This window comes from Lepus europaeus, chromosome 11 (genome assembly GCF_033115175.1).
Source record: "Lepus europaeus isolate LE1 chromosome 11, mLepTim1.pri, whole genome shotgun sequence".
Classification (NCBI taxonomy): domain Eukaryota; kingdom Metazoa; phylum Chordata; class Mammalia; order Lagomorpha; family Leporidae; genus Lepus; species Lepus europaeus.
In genome coordinates this window covers 111,510,898-111,536,649 of record NC_084837.1, presented here as the reverse complement: position 1 = coordinate 111,536,649, position 25,752 = coordinate 111,510,898, and the positions used below count along the sequence as shown (strand labels likewise).

Sequence of the window (25,752 nt, the reverse complement as noted above, 5' to 3'; positions counted from 1 at the left end):
TCTCTCAAATACATTAAATAAGTAAATAAAATATTATTTAAGACAAAACTTAGATAGCAGCAAGCTGGGAAGATTATTTGCAACATATCACCCAAGTTTAACATTTGTATTATGAGTGAGCAGCTGTACAAAGCAGTGAGGAAAACCTGACACTCCCTTAGACAAACGGTACAAGGTTCAGAGTGATGGTTCAGGAGTGGTCGGGGCAGGCATCTGGCATTGCTGTTACGATGCCCACATCCCACATTACCATGACTGTGTTCAGTACCTGCTGGTGCAGACCCGGGGAGGCCGCACAGGAGGCCGGTGGAATTCTCAGCTCCCAGCATCGCCCTGGCTGTTGCAGGCATTTGGAGTGTAAACCAGCAGGCAGCAATGCATTCTGTCTCCCTCTCCCTCCTCCTCCTCCTCCCCCTCCCCCTCCCCTCCTCCTCCCCTGCTCCTCCCCCTTCCCTCCCCCTCCCCTCCTGCTCTCCGGGTGCCTCTCCCTCTCTCCCTCTACCTCTCCATCCTTCTCCTTCTCCCTCTCCCTCTCCCTCTCAAATAAAAGAAAAATGTTTAATATAAATAGACATTGCAACTAAGCCCTGAAAAAGATCTTTAATCACGCTAATAATAAAAGAAACCTTTAAAAATACCGTTCTTATTTAGCTGTCAAACTGATACAGATCTGTTTTAATGAGATTATCCAGTGTTGGTGGAAGCATGAAGAATATCTTTCTCTGGGCCTGTGAATTGCTTTCAGCAATTCTGTGTCCCTGGAAGGTGGTTTGGATCTGGCAGTGTCTGTCCGAAGCCTCAGAACAGTTCATTTCCTTTGACCCGGGGCCGCCTTCCTGGGAAAGTTACCCCGGGGAAGCGGCTGTCAGCGCAGCCTACCGTGTGCTTGGGGAGGCCGCCCTCCTGCTGCGGGGTGTGTGCATGCAGCCCGGCCTCACAGCCCTGTGGGCCCTCCAGCCTTTCACTCTGAATCTACTGAAAAAGTACCCAGACCCCAAACCCCAGCCTCTGCGAGTTAGCTGCACCCACGTGTGCCCAGTGCTTTCTCTGCAGGCAGCCCGTGGTGTGCGGTTTCAGGGCTCGCCAGGACATGGAGCGTCTGCCCCTGGGTTTTCCAGGTGCTGGGACATGTCCATATTAGGCTGCTGGCTCCTCTGCTTTCCACCCAAGTGAACCGGAGCTTTTTCTCCTGTGTCTTGAAAGAATTCTGACTGTTGAATCAGCTTTGTTTGGTAAAACCTTGAAAATGGGACACAGCATGATAAGAGTGTAGCTGAACCAAATTTTTATGGCCTTAGGATGAGACACTGTTCAGCCTTTAAAACTCATGCAGTCTTTCTCCGTTTAAGTATTTTAATCAGCACAGGAATTTAGAGTAAGGTTCAGGTACTTCAAAAACCAAGGAAGACAGGCGTTGGCCCCACAAGCAATACCAGATGTCGCCACTGGGGGCTCTGCTCGCTCCGAGGCTGGCATTGGTGAGGAAGGAGCTAGACCTAGACACACACAGCTCTACACACACACACACACACACACACCCCGCACAGCCCAGACTGGGAAGGTGTATCAGGGCTCAGGACACCAGGAGGAGTCTCACTTTTCCAAAACTCACCCCACAGCAGCCACGGCCGAGAGCCACAGGCAGTGTCCTGGACTCATCCGGCCCCTGCAGGGGGTGTGTGTAGAGGGGAATAAAACACCTGGGAGGGTGAGTCAGCAGCCACCGTGCGGTCCCCACAGGGAGATGCTGCTCCCCAGACGCCCTTTCCCTGGGGAATGTTGCCCCGCGGTGCCCATCACCTATTCCTAAAGTTCCCAAGTTAAGCAGCTCGGTGGGGTGGTGTCCAGGCGGAGCCCCGGGTCCCCAGCTCCAGCGTCAGTCCACGCCGCTCTGATTTCCCTGTCCTGTGACTGAAGCGCCTGCACATCCTGACGCTCTGCTTAGAAACCCAGGCCCGTGCTGCAGAATATTACAGGCGAAGGAGACCTGTTTGTTATTTTTAAATGTTACAGTTATTTTAAAATTACTTTTATAATCATAGTGCATGTTATTTTTAAGATTAAGAAGAGAAACAGTCTTGGAAATGGTGCTGATTCACGTTTGTGAAGGATTTGCTAGGCGGAGCCTTCCCCCAAGACGTGGGTCCCCAGGGTACCGGGAGCTTCCTGTCCATTTCTCAGGAACCAGGGCGAGATGGGGACTGCCTGAGCTGCCTCACGGTTCCCCTCAACTCGGAGTCCTCCACCGTTCGTGCCAGTACGCCGCAGTGGGGAATCTGGAGAGGCACTGTGCTTTATTGTCCTGGAAATCAGCCTCTCTTAGCACGCTTTAACGTACCTCTGTTTAGTAACAGTTCATTTTACCTTGATCCTCGTCAGATTGATGACCTTAATAACTTGTCCTGTAAGGGCTCCGGTTGATTAAGAAGCTAACCATGCACCAGGCACCACCCTCCGTACTTCGCATCTATTGTCTCATTTAATTCTCAGGACAACCCTGTGAAGCTTACGTGGTATTATTCTGGCTTTGTGGGTGCAACACTGGCTGCTGTGGCGTTAAGGTAGTCACTTGCTACAATCTTGGATAGTGGAACTGGAGCTCTAGCTTAGAAGCATCTTACTGTGGCATCTAATCTTAAGCAGTGTGCTCTGCTGTGCCCCACTGTGAGGAACCTACTGATCCTAAGAAGCAGAGTGCACCTGCCCCAGACAGACAGACAGACGACTGCAGCAGGGCCCTCCCCCCGAGCACCCATTCCACAAGAACAGACAGCTCATCCGTCGTACCTCGGCACGGTACCCGGCACACCACGGGAACTTCGGTATTTGTTCCCGTGGCGCTTCTCAGACGTGTGGTTTGCAATTGTGGCTGCACAGCTGGATTGTGCACAGAGCTTTTGCAGTGTGCAGATGTCAGGAGCCCCCCCCCCCCAGCTCATCCCCTGGGGAGGAGTCTGGGCAAGCACCGATTCTCAGAGGTCTGCAGTTGATTCCAGGGCTCAGAGTGCAGAGCCCTTGTCCTGGAGCAGTGGACCTGGAACTCGAAGGGGCATCCGGTTCCCTAGAGAGCTCGAGACACAGATTCCCTGCCCAGAGTTTCCGTGACGAGGTCGGTGGCAGGGCTTGGGAACTTGCCATTCTCACAAGTTCCCAGGTAAGGCTGATGCTGCCGGTCCCTGGGTCACATTTTAAGACACTGCCCTGGAGGCCTGGTTGTGAGGACAAATCAGAAGCTGTCCGTGGGCCTGAGGCAGGAGATTCACTCAGATTCACTCAGGCAAAGCCGGCTTCGGGGACAGTTTGTGGGAGCCGCGGGCGAGAGCTGTGCTTCTTCCTCCAAGAGCGTCTGTCGGCACTGGCGTGTCACTTTTTTAATCCTCTAGAGGAAAATGTGTCTCTTGTTCCCTCCAGGGCCGATGTGCTCCTCGGCTCCTGTACCCCGGGGCCTCCCAGCAGGAGTGCCCACACCCCAGATCCGTGGAGTCCTGTGTCACAGGGCGGGCTCCAGCTCTCCCTGTCTTCTTCCATCACCCGCCCTTAGCCTGGACCAGGACATCTAAGCTGCTGCTTAGACAGAGTTTTTTTTTTTTCTTTCTTCCCTTTTTTTTCTGGTCCTGGAACCTAAGGGTGTACCAGGTAAATGTCTTTCCATGGTGTGCCGCTCTCACTAGTGGAAATGAGTGAGGTCGTATTGAGTCCTAAGGAACGCCGGGCGTGGGCGTGGGCTGTAAGTTACACGCTTTACTCCTTAGCTGACGATCAGCCAAAACCAAAAGTGCTTGGTTTCTCAGAGAAGCTTGCAGCCCATACCTGTTGCTTTTGTGCCGTTGGTGTTACGGATGTTAAATCGCCTGCAGAAGAGCTGCCCCGGTTTTTACGAACGGTGTTTCTCTCCTGGTAGGTCCCTCTGCAACGCCGTCAGTGTTTACAACCTGGCCTGCACCGACTGTCTGGAAAACTGCACGGACGTTCTGTTCAGTAACAAGATCACCTTCCTCATGGACCTCCTGATGCACCAGCTGACGGTATGGAATGCCAGGCCACCGGTTCCTGTGGGGAGGACGCAAGGAACTTGGCTTATTTCCTGTCCAGATTGGGGCGGGGGGGGGGGGGCGGTGAAGATGACTGGGAGGGTAAGCCAGGCCCTGAGAGAAGCCTCTAGATGGTTCCAACAGGTTGTACTGCACTCACCTCAGGCCCGCCATGCAGTGGGCAGTAGGTTGGGAACACCTCGAAAACACCATGGGGACGTGGTTAGACGGGCTGTGGGCAGAGCTGGGAGGCCACCGCCCTGAGTGCTGGGAGAGCCTCAGACCCCTCACCTGCTCAGCTCAAAGGTCAGCTGCATACGGAGCCGTTGGTGGACACTTGGATTTGAAAGAAGAAGCAAAAAAGGGCAGTGGGGGCAGGCGGCCGGCCGCCGCAGCCTGGAACTTTGACTGCAGTTGGCAGGTGGTGCAGGAGGAAGCTGCGTGAGCGTGCACGGGGTCGGCTCTGTCGGCACAGCCCTGGGGCCGGAAGTGCCCTGGCCGGGTTTCTGAGCCCCTGAGCGGCTGGCACAACGGCGCTCGCCAGCTGGAGGGCTTGCAGAGCCGATGGACTCCACACGGAGCGCAGGTCTCACAGCTCCGCTCTGTGGAAGGCGCCCGTCACCTCTCGCCTCCTGCCTCTGGTTAATGCCCACGTGCTGTGCGGCCCATAGCAGGCATAACGACACCATCTTCGCGAACTCCTCCCCCAAGCCCAGGTTAAATGTACCTTTCGTGTGGTCCTAGACGTACGTCTCTCATAGGATTGAGGCCAGGAGTCAGGGTTACTGTTTGCTTGTCCGTCTTCCCCTGCAGCCACAGGGCCACATGAACAGGGGGAACCTTGTCACAGCCCCAGGACCCTAAGGCAGGGCCTGACTCTCAGTAGATTCAGGCATGCTGGCACTGCGAGGGCACAGCTGGAGGGAGAACGCTGTCCCGGAGCTGTTGCCCAGCGCAGCAGGGGCTGTTCAGGGTGGTGCAGCGAGTCACCAGTCGAAGGCTACATGAAAAAGAAGGGGCTAAAACAGAGTAAGGTATTTTAGCAAGAAGTTCTATCAGAAATAGTTGGAAGGTAGGACAAGGAGAAAAAAAAATTAACATTTGTTGTGGATATGTTAATACATATTGCCTCATTTATGAGAATAGCCTCACAATTTAAGTGTTATTGTCCCATTTCACAGATTGGGAAACCTGAGTCGCAGAGGTTGACTTGCCCAAGGCGACACAGATATAAGTCAGAGAGCCAAGAGTCGAGCCTCACTCTGGCCAGCCCAAATCGAGAGACAGTTTCTACAACAACTGATATTCTTTTTAAATTTCATTTTCATGAAAGACCAAAAAAAAGGAACTGTCACAACACAGAGAATAGGCAGTAATAACCAAAGTTCTGTGAGATCCTGGATCAGAGGAAGGATATTAGTAGGAAAACGGAAATACAGGTAAGGGCTGTAGGACAGCGGCTCTTTCTGGCCCAGTGTTAACTTCCTCCCTCAGTCATTTCACTAGGGTTTTGTAAGATGTTAGCAGAGGGGGCCACGGGTGAAGGGAACACGACTATTTTTGCAACCTAGTTGTTGGCTTAGAATGATCTCAAAATAAGAATGAAACCTGCACAAACCAACCCCGTGCCTCCACAGTCCCACGCTGCGTCACCTGGTAGCATCTGCTCTGTGAAACCTGCTCTCTGGTGGCGAAGAGAGCGAGACGTGGCCTCGCACAGCAGAAGTACCTGAAGGGACGGGCATCTGAAGTGTGCGAGACGTGCAGGAAGAGCCCTCCATCCTGGCTCCGGCCCCTTTCCTAGTGAAACCGTTCTGCCCGAGAGAAAAAGTATTCTGGTTGAGAGACATCCTGTGAGGCGGTTCATGCGTTCTCTCACCTAGTAATGAGTGAGGGCCTACTGATTCCAGTCTGGACAAGCGGGGCACGTGGTCCCAGCCTTCCAGAAACATCTCTGGGAGCAGGAACAGCCGTAGATGGCGCCGGCTCAGTCGGGCTGCTGTAACGGAACACCGTAGGCTGAGTGGCTGCAAGCAGACAGTCGCTCCTCACGGCTCTGGAGGGCGCTGGTCAGGGACTGAGACCGGGCACCCGTGTGCGTGGTTCTGGGCTGCGGGCGGCTGTGTCCTCTCGCAGTGGAGGAGGGAACAGCTCTCTGGCCCCAGCTCAGACGGGCGCTGGTCCCATGCCCGAGGCTCAGTTCCTTCCCAAAGGATCACATTGTGCATACGATAGTGCTGGCATTGCGGGGTGACGCAGTCAGACCCAGCACAGGTGGCTGGGGCGCCCAGGGGGAGGCGTGCGGTGGTTCTGCCAGGCGTCACGGAGGAGAGGCATTTGCGCGAGTCCTGAGCTCCTCACAGTAGCTGTCATTCAAGTGCCAGCCGCGGGCCAGGCACTAACAGGCACCTTCATCGATCGCCCGGCTCTGAGAGCCCGCGTCTCCTTTGCAGAACATCCCCTTGCTTTCGACCTCACGGATTCTGGACGCTCAGAGAAGCGTCTGATCTCTCCGTCGGTGTGTTTCCCACACTCCGTGTTCATTCTGCTCTGTGAGTGTCACTCCGTGTGGGACCGGGACCCCGGGACATCTGTTTCTCTCCTTCCCTTGGCCGCGCCCTTCCTGCTGTATTCCGTTCCTGTTAGGCTCTGTAGTCCGTAGCTGTCAGTCCTCAGCGTTGCTGTGCGTGAGTTTGCGGCGATAGGATGTGCTGCTTCCTGGTTGTTGTGTTGTTGTTCTTTTTTGGGGGGAGGTGGGCAGTGCTGGTGAGAGTGATTTCTGGAAACCACTTGGGTACTTTTTCATTTTTCTTACTAACTGGTATAACTGAAACATGGACCACTAACTTGCTGGTACCCTCTAAGTAAAGGACAAGGACAGTCACCACCACACTTCCCATCAGGAATAGAAAAATGAAAGCATCAAGGAGTGAATTAGTTGAGACATGGAGGAACGTATAAGATAGCGATGAACGGGTGCTTCGGCAGTTCTGGCTCTTTGGCAAGCCCAGGTGGTTTGGGAGACATTTTCCTTCTAACCCAGGCACTTGGCGGCTGTGTGAGCACGCCGGTATTTCACTTCACTTACAGAACCCTCTGTGGATGCCAGGGTGCAGAGGTGATGTGGGCACGGTGCGTTCGCTCTGGAATCCCACACTTGGGGGAAGAAATTGCAAACATAGACAGGAAAGCTACGAGAAGCCCTCTAGAGTCGTCACAGCTTCAGAGCAGCCCAAGCCGTCTTGTGGAGGACCTGACCCGGAACAGGTGCCTGGTGAACGTTTGATGAATGAATGAATGAGTGAATGAATGGATGGATTCTACCTCGGGAATGGCAGAGGCTTTGGAGAAGAAGTCGGATTTCAGTATGCCTTGAAGAAAATAGAACTTCTAGAATCCTGGGCTTAAGATGTTTACAAAAGGTAAGCTAGCAGTGTGGCACTACCAGAGTAGACTCTTTTCCTTGCATTATAGCATTTTTAGGATACACTCTTGGGGAATTATTTGGAACGTTGCAAAACCAGCTCATTTAGACAGGGCTCCCCTGGGAAGGGAAGCTAGCGCAGATTTATTATCGGCCATGAAGCATGGAAGCTTTAAGAGACGTTCAGGCTGATTTCTTCTTTCAGTCATTAAGTAATTGTTGAGCAACTTGTCTGTGCCTAGGATCGTTCCAGAGCAGAAAATAGCAGGCCTCCAGCCTGCAAATGTCTCCTCACGGAGACCGGACATGCGCACTGGAAGGCAGTAAAAAGGCCAGTGCAATGGGCGAGGAGGCAGAATGGGACGTCTCAGCCCTGGTTCCCCCACGGAGACACCGATGTCACAACAGTGCAGAAGTTAAAGTACTTTATGAGAGCTCCGGAAGCCAGTCAAGGAATTGTGATACCCCCAGGCAAGCTCGAAGCCAAGAACAGCGATGTTGAAATGGATAAGAAGAGCTGTTTCCCTTCACCCAGGTTCACCGCTCCCCAGCATCAGCAGCCTTCGTGCCAGGAGCGCACCTGGCCTCTCGGCCACCTCCTGGTTGGGGACAACAGTGGAGCGTGTGTCCAGCACTCCAGCCCTGCCAGGCCGCCTGTCAGCGGGCTAGTGCTGAATCCCAACAACAGAAGGGGCGGCTTGCTGCAGCCGCAGGGGACCCACAGCCCCGCAGCCAGGGTGACGTTGTCAGGAGGGGGCGGGGAGGAAGGAGAACGGGGCAGTGCCCGGCTCTCCCTGGTTTGGAGGGCTGCCGCAGGGCCTGACTTGTAGGACTAGCCGGAAGCCAGCAGCTGTCGGGGGCAGCTGAGAACCAGGAAACACATCCGGCTGCAGGCTGGTCCCAGAGGGCGTGGACGGTGTGGCCGTCCGAGAAGGACAGTGGCAGGCCTCCCTCAGGGAGAAGATGCTGACCCGGGCTCAGAGAAACTGCATCCCCCCAGGAGGCTCCAGGGACCCCCGGAATCTCTAGCTGAGCTGCTGGGTGAGGGTCTTCCCCTGTATGTAGCCAGTTCCTAAAGGCCGTGAGAAGTCTAAGCTCGAGTGTGTGGATTCCAACAAGAGAGATGATGCGTGGAGAAACAGAAAGCAGGGCCCAGACAGAAGGACAAAATGATTCTCCAGAAACTAACCCTGAAGATACAGGGATGAATTAACTGGCAAAGAATTCAAAGTAACTATGGTAAAGATGTTCTTCGAGCTCAAGGAAGTGTCCATGAGCACAGTGAGACCCTCAGCAAGAGGCGGGAAGTGCAGAAAAGAAGCAAAAACTTTGAAGAATACAACAAGCACACGGAAAAGCTCACTGAAGGCTTTCAGGGCAGATTTGATGACACAGAAGACATGACAGGTCATTTGAAATTTCCCAGTCAAGGGAACAAAACAGAAAAAAGAAATACTGAGTGAAGAAAGTCTAAGTGATTTATTGGACCCTGTCAAGCAGACCTATATGCACATTATTAGAGTTCCGAAAGGAGAAGAGAGAGAGAGGCAGAAAATGTACGTGAAGAAAGGAGGCCTGGAAACTTCCCAGATCCAGGAAAGCAAATGGACATGCAGATTAAAGACGTCCAAGGGACCCCAAATAAGAGGAATACCCGAAAAATACACACTAGGAAATAGGAGATAACACAGTCAGCAGACAAGACGAATGTTGAAAGCCATGAGAGACGAACGACTTGTCATGCACGAGGGAGCTCCCGTCAAACTCTCAGCAGATCTCTCGGCAGAGCCCCTGTGGGCCGAGAGAGAACAGAGTGGCGCGTGCAACTGCTCGTCCCCTGATCTTCGACACGATTGCCAGGGACACCCGAGGAGGAAAGGATATGCTTCCACAAAGGGTGCCGAGAAGACTGGGGGTCCACATGCGAGAGGGTGAGGCTGGACCCTTAGCTCACACCATCCACAATTCACCTCCACAGGGATTGGATACTGAAATGAATTACTGAAACCATGGAACTCCTAGATGAAAACCTAGGGGAAAACCTTCATAGCATTGATCCTAGTGGTGACTTCTCAGATAAAACTCACACAGCACAGGCAACAAAAGCCAACCAAGATAACCGGGATTAAACTGAAGACGTAGTGCACGTCCGAGGGGACGACCCACAGAGTGCAACATCAACCTTCAGAATGGAAGGAACTACCTCTGTGCAAGCCGCATGTCTGATAAACACTACTGTGATCTTCATGTGTGTGTCCCCCTCAAAATCCACGTGTGGAAAGCTGCTCACCAGGAGGAAGCTTTGTGAGAAAATTGGATCACGAGGACTGGATCCGCGCCCTCAGTATGCCCCAGAGAGCTGCCTGGCCCCTGCCACCACGGGACAACACGGCTAGAAAGCACTGAAGCAGAACACGGCCCTCGCAGGCACCCAATCCGCTGACACCTCCGCCTGGAACCTCCCAGCCTCCTGCACTGGGAGATACCCGTTTCTGTGGCTTGAAGTTGTCTGTTGTATTTTGCAATAGCACTTCAGATAAACTGACAGAAGTAGATACCCAAACTACGTAAGGAACTACAACAGCAAAGCCAAATGAGAAAAAAAATCCGGTTGAAGATGGGCACTTGGTGCAGTGCCTGGGTTCCGTGCCCAGCGCCAGCTTCCTGCACCCCGGAGGCCACGCATGTGGATCTGTATTGAGTTCCCAGCTCCCAGATCCGTCCCCTGGCCATTGTGGACATTTGGGGAGTAAACCCATAGATGGGATTGCGCTCCCTCTCTCCCTCTCCTCCCCACACCCCCCTCCCCAGTCTCTCTGTTTCTCTGCCGTAATAAAACTGTTAAATGGGTAGATAGGACAGACGTTGAGGCACAGCAGAGTAGGCTTCCACTCAGCTGCCCACATCCCTTTGCAGACCGCCCAGGTTTGAGGGCCACCTTGGCATCCGATCCAGCTTCCTGCCAATGCACACCTGGGGAGGCAGTAGAGAATGACTCAAGTACCTGGGTTGTCATTAACCCTGTGGGAGATCCAGAGTTCCTGGCTTTGGCGTGGCCCAGCCTCAGCTGATGCAAGTCTTAGGGCAACGAACCAGTAGGTAGCAGATACCAGCGCCCTCCCCCTTCTCTCTCTTTCCCTCCCTCCCTCCCTCCCTCCCTCATTCTCTCCTTCCTTCCTCCCTCCCTTTCAAGTAAATAAATTCTTAAAAGCAAACAATGTGCAAATGACTAAAAAAGACATTTCTCCAAAGAAGATATACAAATAGACAGCAAGTATATGAAAGATTCACACAACCACTAATCATGTGGAAAATCCAAGTCAAAACCACGGTGACAAACCAACTCACACCTCTTAGGATGACGTTGTCAAAAAGACAAAGGGCCGGCGCCGTGGCTTACTAGGCTAATCCTCCGCCTTGCGGCGCCGGCACACCGGGTTCTAGTCCCGGTCGGGGCACCGATCCTGTCCTGGTTGCCCCTCTTCCAGGCCAGCTCTCTGCTGTGGCCAGGGAGTGCAGTGGAGGACGGCCCAAGTGCTTGGGCCCTGCACCCCATGGGAGACCAGGATAAGCACCTGGCTCCTGCCATCGGATCAGCGCGGTGCGCCGGCCGCAGCGCGCCTACTGCGGCGGCCATTTGGAGGGTGAACCAACGGCAAAAAAGGAAGACCTTTCTCTCTGTCTCTCACTGTCCACTCTGCCTGTCAAAAAAAAAAAAAATTAAAAAAAAAAAGACAAAGGAAAAAATAGAAAATAATTGTTGGCAAGGATGTGGCAAGATTGAAAGCCTCCTGTACCGTTGGTAGGAACGCGTGATGCTGCGGCCACTGTGGAAAACAGTGTGGCGGTCCCTCAGGGAAACACGGAACCGCTCTAGGACCCAGGCGTCCTGCTTCTTGATACTCATCCGAAAGAGTTCCAGTTGGGGTCTCCAGTGGATCCCTGCAGCGCTCTGTTCATCGTGGCATTGTTCACAGAAACCGGGAGGTGGAAGTACCCTCAGTGCCCGTTGCGAGCAGCGCAGCGGATGAGGAAAACACAGTGTGTACATCGGGGGGGGGGGGGGGGTGTACTACTCAGTCTTAAGGAAGGAAGGCAGTCTTGTCCCGTGTGCCAACACGAGCGAACCTCGATGTGCTGCACCAGGGGAAGCGAGGCAGACACAGGAGGGGAATACTGCACGGTTCCCCTGTATGGGGGACTCATAGGAACAGAAGGCAGGATGGGGGTCGCCCTGGACAGGGAGTGTGTGTGTGTCTGTGTGTCTGTCTGTGTGTGTCTGTGCGCTGCTGGTGGGGCGGGGAGCCGTGGACTAGGTGTAGAGTCTCAGTCATTCAAGATGAGACAGTTCTAGAGATCTGTTTGAGGACAGTGTGCTTATAGTTAGGAATAATATATACTTGAAAATGGATCGAAGGGCAAGTCTGGTGTGTGTTTCCCACAAGGAGGGACTAGTGAAGCTGATGCACACTGAGTGCTGCAGACCCGGCGGACTTAGAGAGTTGGACAAGATCTGCAGGGTCCAGCGTGCTGATCTGGGAAGGGATACACAGCCCCCCGCGGCACACCACGGCCGGGATCCTGCTTTCCCGGGCCCCCCGGCTGCGGCCTGCCTTCCGTGAACTGAATTCAGCGTCCTCCTTTAGTAAGTTGACACATTTTAAACAGCAACGTTTTTGTGCCTCTAATTTTATACAGGCCCGGTGTTGTCACCCAAGTAGGATATACTGAAGAAGCAGTTAATTAAAAGATTTATAATTTCTTGGTGTTTCATGGCATTTTAAAAGGCATTAAATGTTTTATGAGCAGTCTTATTTTTAATTCCTAGTGACCTGTTCTTTATGAAATATTGAGAGAATATGCTGATAAATCGTGTGTGTGTGTTTTCTGGAGCCAAGGAGAGTGTTAATTGAAAAGTGATGTACAAACCTTGAATAATTGATAGGATACCGTTGAGTCACAGAGGAACGGGTGAGCTCTTCAGAAGGTGGCACGACAGCCCCACGTGCGGCCAAGCAGCCGGGGTCGTGTCCCACCCGGTCCTGTGCGCAGCCGCCCAGGTGCCCGAGTCTCATGGTAGCAGCCGGGCCTGCAGCTCCCATCCGCCACCCCGTGTTCACCTACTGAGGGCCCATACCGTGGGCTCCCTCGTTGAGTACCTGGGAGCAGAAGCCCCCGCCCCACAGGTGGCGACGTGCTTGCTGGCACCACTGGGCTCTGTTTACCTCTGGCGTCTCCATGTGGTGCTCGCTCAGCCGCGTAGTGAGGAAGGAAGTGGCCGGGGGCCTCGCCTGTTCTCTCATCATCTCTAGGCCTGCCATGCCCTGTGTCTTGGTGGCGGAGCTGGGAACGGGCCTTCTTGGTGTCTGGCCTATGTCTGTCCTCCTTGTTTTTTTATTTATTTATTTATTTTTGACAGGCAGAGCGGACAGTGAAAGAGAGAGACAGGGAGAAAGGTCTTCCTTTACCGTTGGTTCACCCCCCAATGGCTGCTGCAGCCGGCGCACCGCACTGATCCGAAGCCAGGAGCCAGGTGCTTCTCCTGGTCTCCCATGCTGGTGCAGGGCCCAAGCACTTGGGCCATCCTCCACTGCCTTCCCGGGCCACAGCAGAGAGCTTGACTGGAAGAGGAGCAGCCAGGACAGAATTGTCCTCCTTGTTAACACAAGGTAACAGTGAACTCGAGAGAGGGAAGCCACAGGACACGGCAGGGGGCTATTACCAAGGTAACCAGGAAGCAAGGTGAGGTCCCTAAGTTCCAGTCCAGCATCTCTCCCACTGTTACTCTGCACGCTGCTAGGAACAGCTGAGGGAGGCTGGGACAGGCGCACGGCTTCATTCTCAAAGCCACATTCAGGACGCAGCCAGTCAGACAGTGTGGGTGAGCTTGCAGGCCTAGCTGACCAGCACCATGGAAGAGAGTAGTCAGTGGATGGAGAAATCAGCGGACAGAAGTATGAAGAAACAGAATATTTGCACAATCTTCAAAGAGCCCTTTGTAAGATACATTTTATTTTTACAAACAGAGCAATAATAATTTCCTAGAGAATAAACTTGGTGGATAGAATTGTAAGCATGTTACCAGAGCTGGTGCACCAGTCACGGGACGTGCCGACATGCCTTGCCCTTCCGGTCTTGCACATCGAAAAGCCTAAATAGAGGAGCTTTCCACAAAATATCCTGACCCCACTATTCACAATGCCAGGACTGAGAAACTCCTGGGCAAGAGGTGTGACAGCCAGGCTGGGTTGGATCCCAGCCCCTGAAAAAAGGATCTACTGGAAAAACTGGCAAAATTATAATATGGCTGTTGGTTAGTTTGCTGTGTTGTGTCAGTGTTAATTTTCTAGTTTTAGCAAACTGTACTGTACTTGTGTAGGATATTAACATTAGGGAAAGCTGCAAGTATAAAATTATTTACAACAGGCCAGCGCCACAGCTCACTAGGCTAATCCTCCGCCTGTGGCGCCGGCACACTGGGTTCTAGTCCCGGTTGGGGCGCCAGATTCTGTCCCGGTTGCCCTCTTCCAGGCCAGCTCTCTGCTGTGGCCCAGGAAGGCAGTGGAGGATGGCCCAAGTGCTTGGGCCCTGCACCGGCATGGGAGACCAGGAGAAGCACCTGGCTCCTGGCTTTGGATCGGCGCAGCGCGCCGGCTGTGGTGGCCATTTGGGGGGTGAACCAACAGAAAAGGAAGACCTTTCTCTCTGTCTCTCTCTCACTGTCTAACTCTGCCTGTCGTAAATAAATAAATAAATAAAAATTATTTACAACAGTAGTTCAAATTTTTCAAAAACAAGTCAGTAAGTGGGTTGAAGAGCGGAAGGGAGCCGGTAGTAAGTAGAATTAGTCTAGTCTGAAGGGCGGAGTGGGGGCAGGCATCTGGCCTAGTGTGTAGGACGCCCATACCCCTGTGATGGGCTTGACACCCGGCTGCACCCCGAACTCCAGCCTTCTGCTCATGCCCCCCAGGAGGAGGTGGTGCTGGCTCATGCCGGGTCCCCGCCACTCATGTGAGAGACCTCAGTGGACTTCCTGTCTCCTGGTTTCTGCCCTGGCCAGGGACCATTGCGCGCCTTTGAGGAGGGAACCAGTGGGTAGGAGCTTTCTCCACATCCCTCTACTTCGCAAAGAAAGGACAGGACAGGACAGGGAAAGGAGGGGAATTCCATTTCCACTGCTCTTCATTCTTTGTCTTTTATAAAAAAGATTTGTTTGTTTGTTTATTTATTTATTTGGAAGGCAAAGTTACAGAGAAACACAGAGAGAAAAGGAGAGACAGACAGAGAGAGAGAGAGATTCTATCTGCTGTTTCGCTTCCTAAATGGCCACAATGGCCAGGGCTGGGCCAGACCAAAGCCAGGAACTTCTTCTGGGTCCTCTATGTGGGTGCAGGGACCCAAGCACTTGGGCCATCTTCCGCTACTTTCCCAGGCGCACTAGCAGAGAGGTGGACCAGAAGTGGAGCAGCTGAGACTTGAACCAACACCTACATGGGATGCCGGGGTTGCAGAGGGTGGCTTAACCTGCTACGCCACAACGCCAGCCCCTATGTGATGCTTTAAAGCAAAAAAAAAAAAAAAAACATTGCCTTATGTAACATATGTAAGTTGTATGGCTTATGATTAGTATAAAGTATGAAGAGGACAGAAACTGACTCCTCTGGGCAACAAGCTGTCTGCGTTTTACACAGAGCGGTGCAGTATCAAGTTCAGTCACCCCTGAAAAGTTACGGCGTGTGTTTTAAACCTGTAGAGCATTCAGTGGCAAAATAGCTTGGAAGCCAATAGGTAGATTTAAATAGGATGTTTAAAATGTGTCCAGATTTTCCTAAGAAAGGAAGAAGTGGAGGATAAAGCACAGAGGGGGCAATCAGAAAAAATAACAATAAAACAGGAGGCCTAAACCCAGTGTCTCAGCAGTGACGTGCAGGAAAGTGTGCCCAGGCCTGCAGTTCAAGGCAGGAATTGTTGGGATGGATAAAAAGGAAGATTCAGTCTTGTGCTGTCTACGTGAGATGTCCACAGACTCTATATAAATACAAAGGTGCTGGGGCCGGCGCTGAGGCGCAGCAGGTTGACGCCCTGGCCTGAAGCACCAGCATCCCATATGGGCACCGGTTCTAGTCCTGGCTGCTCCACTTCTGGTCCAGCTCTCTGCTATGGCCTGGGATAGCAATGGACGATGGCCCAAGTCCTTGGGCCCCTGTACCCACATGGGAGACCCAGAGGAAGCTCCTGGTTCCTGGCTTAAGATCGGCACAGCTCTAGCCGTGCGGCCATCTGGGGAGTGAGCCAGCGGATGGAGGACCTCTCTCTCTCACTTTTATAAGATTTAATTAATTTATTTATTTATTTGAGAGGTAGCGTTACAGACAGTGAGAGAGAGACAGAGAGAAAGGTCTTCCTTCCATTGGTTCACCCCTCAAATAGTCGCAACGGCTGGAGCTGTGCTGATCCGAAGCCAGGAGCCAGGTACTTCCTGGTCTCCCATGCGGGTGCAGGGCCCAAGAACTTGGGCCATCCTCTACTGCCTTCCCGGGCCACAGCAGAGAGCTGGACTAGAAGAGGAGCAACCGGGACTAGAACCCGGCGCCCATATGGGATGCCGGCGCCGCAGGCGGAAGATTAACTTAGTGGGCCACGGCGCCAGCCCCCTTCTGTGTAACTCTTTCAAATAATAGATAAATGAATCTTTAAAAAAATACAAAGGTGCTTCAAAAAGTTACTAGAAGGGAATCAAAAGATGAGTTTATTTTGGTGCAAAAATGTTATACTGTGTATATGAAGGGGTCTCACAAAGCTTGTGGAAATACTCATATTTTGAAAAAACTATCCATGAATTTCAGTTTTTTTGCACCAAAATAAACTTCTTTTAATTCTGTTCTTCCATGACCTTTGTGAAGTATCTTCATGTAAGTTTCATGTACGTGTGTGAAAAAAACATTTATAGTAAACAGAAAACTGAACCAAATGTTTTAATATCAAATGAAGTAAAGTTTAATGTTACTGTGTTGGTAAATAAAAAGAGAGATAATCGCATATCATTATAAAATCGAACCAGCAGGAGGATAACGACATTTGTAAACGTGTGTGTACCTAACCGTAAAGCTGCAAAGTAACACGAAGCAAAAACAGAGTTAAAGGGAGAGAGAAAGCCTTCTCCTGGGTGGAGATGTAACGACCTCCCCTTTGCAGCGGATAACACAGCCACAATAACAGTCAGTGAAATCGCTTCGTGGCCTTTGGCCAAGATCAAGTGTAGAAGTCAGTGAAGGCACGGCTGAGGGACAGTGGCGGTATCAACCACCTTGGCCTAATTGGTGTCCCCAGGACACTTTGCCAACAACCAGGGTGCACTTCTGTGCAGATAGAGCGGGCGCTAGGCGGAGGCACGCTGCAGTCCGCAGGCTCTCTGAACACAGTAGGATAGAACTGGAACTGCAGAATGTATCTTCAGGATCACAGCAGGGCTTGTAAAATATTTTGAGCTGCACACTAATGGAAGCCCAGCATTTGTTTAGAAGACAGTGCTTAGAGGGAGGTGTGCAGCTGTCAGTACAGGTGCACAGTCACGTGCTCTTGAGTGTGATACAGTTAAGGCAGAAATCAATGAGAAAAATCTACAAACAGACTTAGGGATGCTTACAAGAAACTCAGGAATAATACAATTTAAAACAAAAATTTTAAACATCAAATGGAAGTAATGAAATCAAAACCCATGTTGTGCACCTTAAATATATAACTTTTTAGATCTCACCTCAGAGCTTGGGGAAAAGAATAATCACATATATCAAAATGTTTGGGTGCAGTTAAAGCAAAACCGTAAAAATGAGAAAAATGTCACCTTGGGTACTTGAACGTATTAGGGAAGAATAAAGTATCCCTCCTTCAAGTATCATCCTTCCAGGTACCATCCACGGCAGTGACAGAGAAACGCTGTGTTTGTGGAACTCTTAGGTGATGCCCCCTTCCTAAGACTGGAAGTTTGATGGGAGCTAAATATGGACGTAGTTCCAAAGCATAGCTCTAAGAAATTTTCATTAATTACAAAGTAAAAGAGTAGTTTTCTAGTGGGAAAACCTGGCACACTGTAGCTGCCCAAGTGGTTAAACATCGTCTGTAACGCACAAATCAGAACTGCCCGCTGCCTGCGAGGCCGCAGGGAGAACACCGCTCACCCGTGTGGTGTTCCTGCCTGGGACCTGGGCTCTGACCGGGAGGAAGCTGCTGGCACACCCAGCTGTGCGACACTTTGCAGAGTAACCTCCAATCTTCAAACGTCTGAAATTCATGAAAGTTAGGGACCAGCGTTGTGTCGCAGCGAGGTGAGCTGCCGCCTGCGACACCGGCATGCCATGTGAATACCAGTTCGAGTCCCAGCTGCCCCACTTCAGTCAGCTCCCTGCTAATGTGCCTGGGAAGGTGGCCCAAGCCGCTGGGTCCCTGCCAACCACGTGGGAGACCCGAATGCAGTTCCTGGCTCCTGGCTTTGGCTTGGCCCAGCCCCAACTGCCATGGCCATTTGGGAAATGAATCAGCAGATAGAAGATCTCTGTCCATCTGTCCCTCTCTCTCTCTCTTACTCTACCTTTGAAACAAATAAAATATCTTACAGGAAGAAAGTAGAAACAGGAAATGTGCCGACAGGTTGCTGCAGCCTGATCCCAAACTGTGTCTGGAGTGTGTTGGTGTGAGTTTCGAGGTTTCATCGGCTGTACCCATTGACCTCAGTGGCTAAAACACTTGAGACAATTTATAATTGAAATACAATAAAATGTCACAACAAGGCTTATTTCTTAGGGATTTAATAAGACCTTGAACTTAAAAATGTTTTCTTATTGGAGAAATGATTGTCCTTAGGAAAGTGAAGTTTTGTTAGTAGACAATATACCTGTAGCTATACAAACAAAACACATTTAGACTCCTTGCAGAGGGATTTTTAAGTATTCTTCCATTTTATTTGACTTATTTGAGAGTCCAAAAGAGAGTGAGTTCCTGTCCTATTGTTCACTCGCCAAGTGCCTGAAATGGCTGGGCTGAGCCAAGCCAAAGCTGGGAGCTAGGAGCCCAATCTAGATCTTCCATGTGGGTGCCAGGGACCCAACTGCTTGAGCCATCACCTGCTGCTTTCCCACAGGAAGCTGGAATCGGGAGTGGGCCGGAGCTCAAAGCAGGCACTGCGGCATACAGTGTGGGCGTCCCAGCCTGCACCCTACCCCACGCCAAACACCTGCCTCCCGGAGGAAGCTCTGAACAGCTAACTCACTTATGAAAATTCCTCACAGGGGATGGCAGCTACTCAGTGGACATTCGGGGGAAATGGGCGGTCCCGGTGCCTTCGTGGGGAACCTGGCACGTCTGGTGACCTGTGCTCCAGCCGCGGTGCCACAGTGAGATCACGGCAGCTGGCGGGCGCGCAGGCCGTGGTCAGCACTGCATGGGAACCATCCTGCTCCCGTGGACACAGCAGCTGGAGATGAGGAAACCTAGCAGGGGTGACAGTCACAGGGGGTGGCAGGGTGCGGTGGGAGCAGCTGGGGAGGAACGAGGTTGGGCATGGAGGAGAGGCTGTGGGTGTGGGGGACAGGTAGAACCTGGGAAGTGAGTATGGGGGAACGCTGTCCCGGCTGCTCCCAGCACCTGCAGCCTGCAGTCTGCTGCTTTCCCAATGCGTGCAGCCCGGTGGCGTCACGTATGTGTATTTTGACACAGCAGGGCACGGAGCGTCAGGCCTTCTGGCTTTCCCCGTAAATGAAAGAAAATTGTAACACCAGACATTCAAACGGCGTACGCACAGCGAAGTTCCTGTTTCTGTGCCCTTGCTCACTCCTCTTGGGGTTTTATGAGATGTGGGAAATGGACTGAAAGCATTTTTTATGGCTGGCCTCTGCTCCCGCTGCGCTCCTGCTCACCTGTGAGAGCAGTCTGCCGGGAGCGGAGAAATCAGCAATATTAGAGTGCATTAACGCCTCTGGCCACGGCGCAGCCACACTTCAGCATGGCGCTGTGTTCCCCGACAGATAACTTGCTCTCTCCTGGACCGTTACAACATAGCTCAGCAGACCCCTGTGTCATTAAAAAAAAAAATGTGCTTCAGGTGTGGCAGTTTCTTGTCAACACGCACTTCCCCTGCTTCCCAGCTGTTGATCTAGGAAAAATGTGTGTAGCGATTCTGCACACTCACACCCGCACACGCGTGCACGCACACACAGGCTCATCCAACAATGATGTGGGCAGCCTTAGCCACGAATAATTCAAAATCCGTAAACAACACACATGTCCGTCGGCACGGGCAGTGATAAATCGTGTGGCGTCCATGCCACGGGCTGCTCCTTAGCTAGAGAAAGGGATGAGCTGTGGCGAGCTCAGCGGTCACTCAGAACCCCTGGGAACGTTTTTCAGAACGAAAAAAAGCCAGACGCAAAAGGCTGCCCACTGTATGATTCCAGTTATTTTAATTCTAGGAGCTGGGGCCCCAGGGGGCGAGAGGGCACACAGGCTCCCTGGGGTGATGAACTTGTCCTGGACCGCGGTCCCCATGGTTCCTCCGCAGACACAAGCAGTTCTTAACGTTCTTGAAGGCACGCAGTTTAAAAGGGTGTGTGTTGCCATAAAGTTCATTTTTTTTAAATGAACTTTTGCAAAATGTTGTCAATTGGTGAGACTAGGCAAAAAGTATACTTCTTCACCCCGGACTTAGGAGGTGGAGACAAAGACACTTTCCCAGAGACAGCTACTGGGGGACGGGGGTCCCCCTCACCCCCTGCAGAAAGATGGCACACGCGGTCTGAGGCCGGCCGGCAGCAGGTGACCCTTGTCCTGTGGGGGTCAGCCCTGCACCCAGGTCCCTGTCCTCTGACCCACCCTGCCCGCCGCCTCCTGCCTCCCCACCCTCCCTCTTTCCTTAGGTCATTGTAACTTGCTCAGTTCTGAGTGACTCTCAGGCAAGGGCCTGCTGAGCTCGGCCTCACAGGGGTGGCACCTGCTCTTGAGAAGCTTAGAGTCCAGCCAGCTGGCACCCACAGCCCAGCCACCCCGTGTGTCCCCGTGTGGCTGCTCCCCCTCTAACAGCCGTGGCCGCACTGCAACAGCAATGCTGGAGCCTGCAGAGCAGCAGACTTGACCGTCTGGCCCTTCCCAGGACGGGTTCCTCCAGTGCCGGGCCCGGGCCACAGGCAGACCCAGGAGGCAGAGACGTGTGAGCAGCAAGTCCAGGTGGAGAGGGCTTCATGAAGGAGGAGGCACTGGGAGCCAGGCCTCCGAACCATCAGGCAGGTGGAGATTGGAGGGAGCGGGGTGGCGAGGGGCTGGAGCAAGAGGCCTGGAAGAAAGCCACCCTTGGGCTCTTGAAAATCCCCGGAGGAGGGAAGGGGAGGAAGGAGTCGGCAGCCGCGGAGCCCTGTGGAGAACAGAAGGGCCGGGCCTGTGAGGCAGTGGGGTCTGTGCCTGCAGTTCCAGGCCCGGGCAGGTCCTCAGAGGCCAGAGCCTGGCGCTTTTGTCCCCACCTTGCCTTGAGCCCAGGGAGGCGCCACCCCGACTTGGGGCGGGGCTGTGGGAGGGGGGGTTCCTGCCTGGCTTCCAGGGCAGAGCCTGAGCCAGGTGTGTGGGCGCAGATTGGAATCCAGGGGGGCGCTCGCAGGTGCGTCCCTCACAGGACTGCTGGAGGGGAGTGAGGCCAAGACGTCTGGCAGACTTGTGCACGTCACACACAGTGCAGCGGACACTTGTCATTGTAGGAAAACAGGGTACAGCATCTTTCTAAAAACTGCTTATTTGCTGCCTCCAGGTAATTGGCTTAAGTCTGACTTCCGTGTGGATCCCACTACTCACATTTTTCCAGTGGTTTCATTGCTGGGTGGGTTTTTGTCTAAACTTTGCCAAAATGTGAGCTGCCGCTCGTGAGGCTGTGCCGCGTCGCTGCCACTGTACCCGTCCCAGCCGAGAGCGGGGGAGCTGCCCGCGTCCGCCTGTCCCGCCCCACACGCTCACTGTCCACCACTCTCGATGGCCTTCTCAGAAGTGTGCCTTTCTGTATTTGAGAAGCAGAGAGACATAGCCCCCCTATGCTGCTTCACCCCCCAGAGGGCCACACTGGTCACTCAGTCCAGGTCCCCCTTGTGCGTGAGGCCTAGTTACTGTTCGGTGCCAGGGACCCAGCTACTCGGGCCGTTGCCTGCTGCCTCCCGGGGTCTGTGCCAGCAGGAAGCTGGGATCAGAAGCCTGGGCCAGGAGTCAGACCCGGGTATTCCTCCTCGGACGTGGGTGCCTTAGCCACCAGGCCAGAAATCATGAATCCCACTCGCTGTGGTACAAGTTTGGTAGAACAAAGACTCGGACTCAGGAGTGAGGCCGTCTAGAGAGAATTCCTGGCTCTGCCAGTCTGTACTGGCAGTCTCGGCTCTCAACTCTGAAAATAGGGAACCCGGTACTGCCGCTCTGTGGGCACGTCGTGTGGTTGGGTGAGTTAATCTGTCAAAGCTGTTAGCCAGGAACCTCACGGTCATTGCTGACTGAATGCTGGCTGCTGCTGTTCTACTGCTGCCTCCCTCGCCACTGCGGTCTCCGTGAGAAACCCCAGGCAGTGACCGTAGACATTATCTGTGCTGGACTCAGAGGCCTGAAGCCGTCGTGGAGGGTTAAACCGCCAGTTAGGGAGCCTGCCTTCCTTGCTGGAGTAGCTCCGTCCAAGTCCTGGCGCCACTTCCTCTCCCAGCCGCCTGCTCACGCCCACCCTGCGAGGTGGCAGTGAAACTCAAGTGCTTGGGCCCCTGCCACCCACATGGAGTTCTGGGTTCCTGGCTCAGCCTGGCTTGAGCTGTGTCCCTAGGAGCCTGGCCATGATGGGCAGGCGAATCAGATGCGTGGAAGCTGGGAGGCATAACCGTTATTTGGAGTGAGACAAGTAGGGCTGTGAAGAACCTCTGTGGGCTGGAGTTGGAAAAGAACCAGCTACAGGGTCCAGAGCGGGTCTTTTCTGGGAGGTTTCACCCAGAGAAGGCTGTGATCTCGAGGGTGAGGGCGAGACGTGGCCTCTGAGCAAGCCCCCTCGCGTGCTAGGATTAGGCGGCCCTCAACACAGGAGGCTTGCCATCCCACGGGAGAACAGGGTCCGTGGGAGGGGAGAGGGATTGGAGTCCTTGCCGTGAGGGGCTCAGCAGGCGCCAGGGAAGGGAGAGCAGGCCTGCTGGGTGCAGGGGCACAGGGCCCGGAGCAGGGCCAGACGTTGACTTCACGGACAGTCGGTGAGCGGTCGGAGAACTCCGGGTGCTGAGGGGACCACGCTGAAATTCAGGAGTCTGGTGTTGTTCCAGGGGCTGACCTGGCCGCTGGCTGGGGGCTCCCCGACTCCGAGCCTCTGGTCCCTGCTCAGGCCCTCCCTCTAGCGTGTGTCCTCCATGCCGGTGTCATGTTTTGTTTTGTTTTTAACCTTGACTTCCGCGGCTTAACTGCTTCCTGGCTGACGTCCCTGTACCTTCCTCCCTTGTTTTTCATTGGTTCTCACTGTTTTCGGGTTCTTGCTGATACTTAAGATGGCTGCTGATTTCCACTTCCTGCCCACGTACACTCTGGGGAGCAGCAGGTGATGGCCCAAGGTGCTCGAGCCCCTGCCACGGATGTGGAGGACCTGGATCGGATCTGTGGCCCCTCGCTGTTTGGCCATTTAGATGGTGAACCAGTAGTTAGAAGATACCTGTCTCTCTCTTGCTCTGCTTTTCACATAAATAAAATAAAATCTTATATCTGTCAACAGACTCAAGGGCTTGCCCATGTTAGAAGTGGTCGTTATTTAGGATAAATTTTCCATTCCTTTGTAATTTCCTTTTATATATTTTAAAGATTTATTTATTTGAAAGGCAGAATGACAGAGAGGGAGAGACCGAGAGGAAGAGATCTGTCACCTACTGGTTCACTCCCCCAAATGCCCTCGTTAGCCAGGGCTGGGCCAGATAGAAACAGGAGCCAGGAGCTCCATCCGGGTCTCCCACAGGGGTGCAGGGGCCCAAGCGCTTGGGCCGTCCTCTGCTGCTTTCCCAGGGGCATTAGCAGGGAGCTGGATCTAAAGTGGAGCACCCGGGACTCAGACCGGCGCTCCGTGGGATGCCTGTGACCCCACTGGCAGCTCAGCCTGCTGCTACATTTTGAAGCCAAGTTAATACAGTAAATGTCTTTCCACAGTTCTGTGTTTATGCATAATACAGCGTGAACGTGAATGTTTTATAAACTGTCAGTGGCAAACAGACCATTGTATGTGTGGTGCCAGTCCAGCGACAGGAAGTGAAGTGATGCCAGCAGTGTGGGAACCCACGTGCACTGCCAGCGCCCCTCCCCGTGCGTGGCCCTCTTTCCTCTTTTTTTTTTCTGTGCTCTAGTGCTGCCTGACAGGTAGACAGGTGGGTTCCCCCCCCCCCCCTTTTTTTTTTTTTTTTTTTTTTTTTTTTTTATAGGCCGAGTTAGAGAGAGAGAGACAGAGAGAAAGGTCTTCCATCTGATGGTTCACCCCACAAATGGCCGCTATAGTCGGTGCTGCGCCGATCCAAAGCCAGGAGCCAGGTGCTTCCTCCTGGTCTCCCATGCGGGTGCAGAGCCCAAGCACTTGGACCATCCTCCACTGCACTCCCGGGCCATAGCAGAGAGCTGGCCTGGAAGAGGAGCAACCAGGACTAGAACCTGGGGTACCAGCACTGCAGGCAGAGGATTAGCGTAGTGAGCTGTGGCGCCAGCCAACGGGTGTTTTTTAAAGTCTTCTGTTGGTTCTCCTGTTGTGCCCGGACCATTGTGAGCGCACCACAGAACTGGGAAATACAGAAACCCAGCTTCAGAATGCTAAAAGTCCACCATGTTGAATTAAAAACTGATCACCAATTTAATTTTCTCTCTGATGGTTTCTCTCTGATATAAACAGTGGGTTTATATCACAGATAAAAACACGTCTGTGTGGCAAGCTAGGACGCAGAAGTGCCTGAAACCTGCGTGGGGGGCAGAGTCCCAGCAAGGCCTCTGAAAGTGATAGTGACCTTTAATTTCATTTTTGCAAAAAGACGTCTTCTGGCTCTGGCAGCCTCTGTGTTCCCTGGAAGAGCCCGGCCTCTGGACCTGGGTTTCCAAAGAGAAGATGAACAGATTCACTTCTGCCTCTTTCTGACTCTACACCATGTGACCTGCGTACACAGTATCTCCGGAGAGGGAGAGGAAGCCCTCAGGAACAGTGTGTGCGAGAGGAGTGGGCAGGCATGGTGCGTCTCACGCTGGATGCCTGACTTTGAGTCCTGGCTCCGCTCCCTGTTCCAGCTTTGCGCTAACGCAGACCCTGAGAGACAGCAGGACCCCTGCCACCCACGTGGGGGCCTGGACTGAATTCTGCCTCCTGGCTTCGGCCTGACCCAGCCCTGCTATTACAAAGCATTTGGGGGGTGAATCAGCAGATGAGAGATCTTTTGAGATCCATCTCTCCCTCTCCCTCCCTCCCTTTTTCTCTCTCTTTCTCTCTCTCTTGCTTTTCAAATAGATAAATAACTGGTATTTTTGGGAAGAAGATGTAAGTGAAATCATCTTGTAATTTGATGCTATTTTAAGGTTACAGTAGTCTAAGAAAATATTCCAGAGGAAAAACCTTCCATTCACCTGAAAAAGAAAGTGTGGTTTTGGACGTCTGCCTCGGGGGTGACGGCTTCAAAGGGGCCTCGAGCTCCGAGCTCCGAGCTCCGTGGCTCTGTATTTCCCTGGCTGGGCCACAGCAGCAGGAGGTACCGCGTGCTGGGAAGGTAACCCTCCCTCGCCCTCCGCAGACCACCCACGCAGGTGTGCGGCAAGCCAGGTGTGCGGCAGAGCAGGCCGGCAGGCGGGGAGGGCGGGCAGCGCTGGACCGCAGCTGCCCTGGACCCAGCAGCTGTGCTGGGAGTGAGTTCCGACTCACGTGCTGATGCAGGCACAGATGGCAGCCCTCGGGTGCATTTCATCTGCGAAAGGTGTCCCCACAGAGTGGGCTGCCCGCGAGTCACTTTACCTCGGGGAGGTAACGGCGATAGCACCCGGAGCAGGGCGGTGGCGCACTGTGCACTGTGCACGGGGGATCCCTTACAGCGCGCCCACACGCCGCCGCCCTCGCCACCCGAAAGCCTGTTTGTGTCTCCGAAGATCAGCTCCCCCTCTCCTCAGCTCTGGCCTTCCTGAAATTCTTCCCTGGGTGAAACAGGTTGTCCTCTGCCAGCGCTGCTGTGGATCTCTCAAACTGCCAGAGGGCGAACCTGCACGGGAGCGCGGAACCGCTGGGCCATTTCAGTATAGTTCTGCAAAATG

General features: G+C 53.2%; 1 protein-coding gene across 1 annotated transcript in view; it reads left to right on the top strand.

Annotated features, from left to right (window-relative positions):
* The window catches only part of SCAPER (S-phase cyclin A associated protein in the ER), a 412,160-nt gene that overhangs the window by 318,396 nt on the left and 68,012 nt on the right, over positions 1-25,752 (top strand). Inside the window, exon 25 of the mRNA XM_062206396.1 lies at positions 3,902-4,025. Coding sequence (XP_062062380.1) covers positions 3,902-4,025 — 124 coding nt within the window. The remainder of the gene's footprint in view (positions 1-3,901; positions 4,026-25,752) is intronic.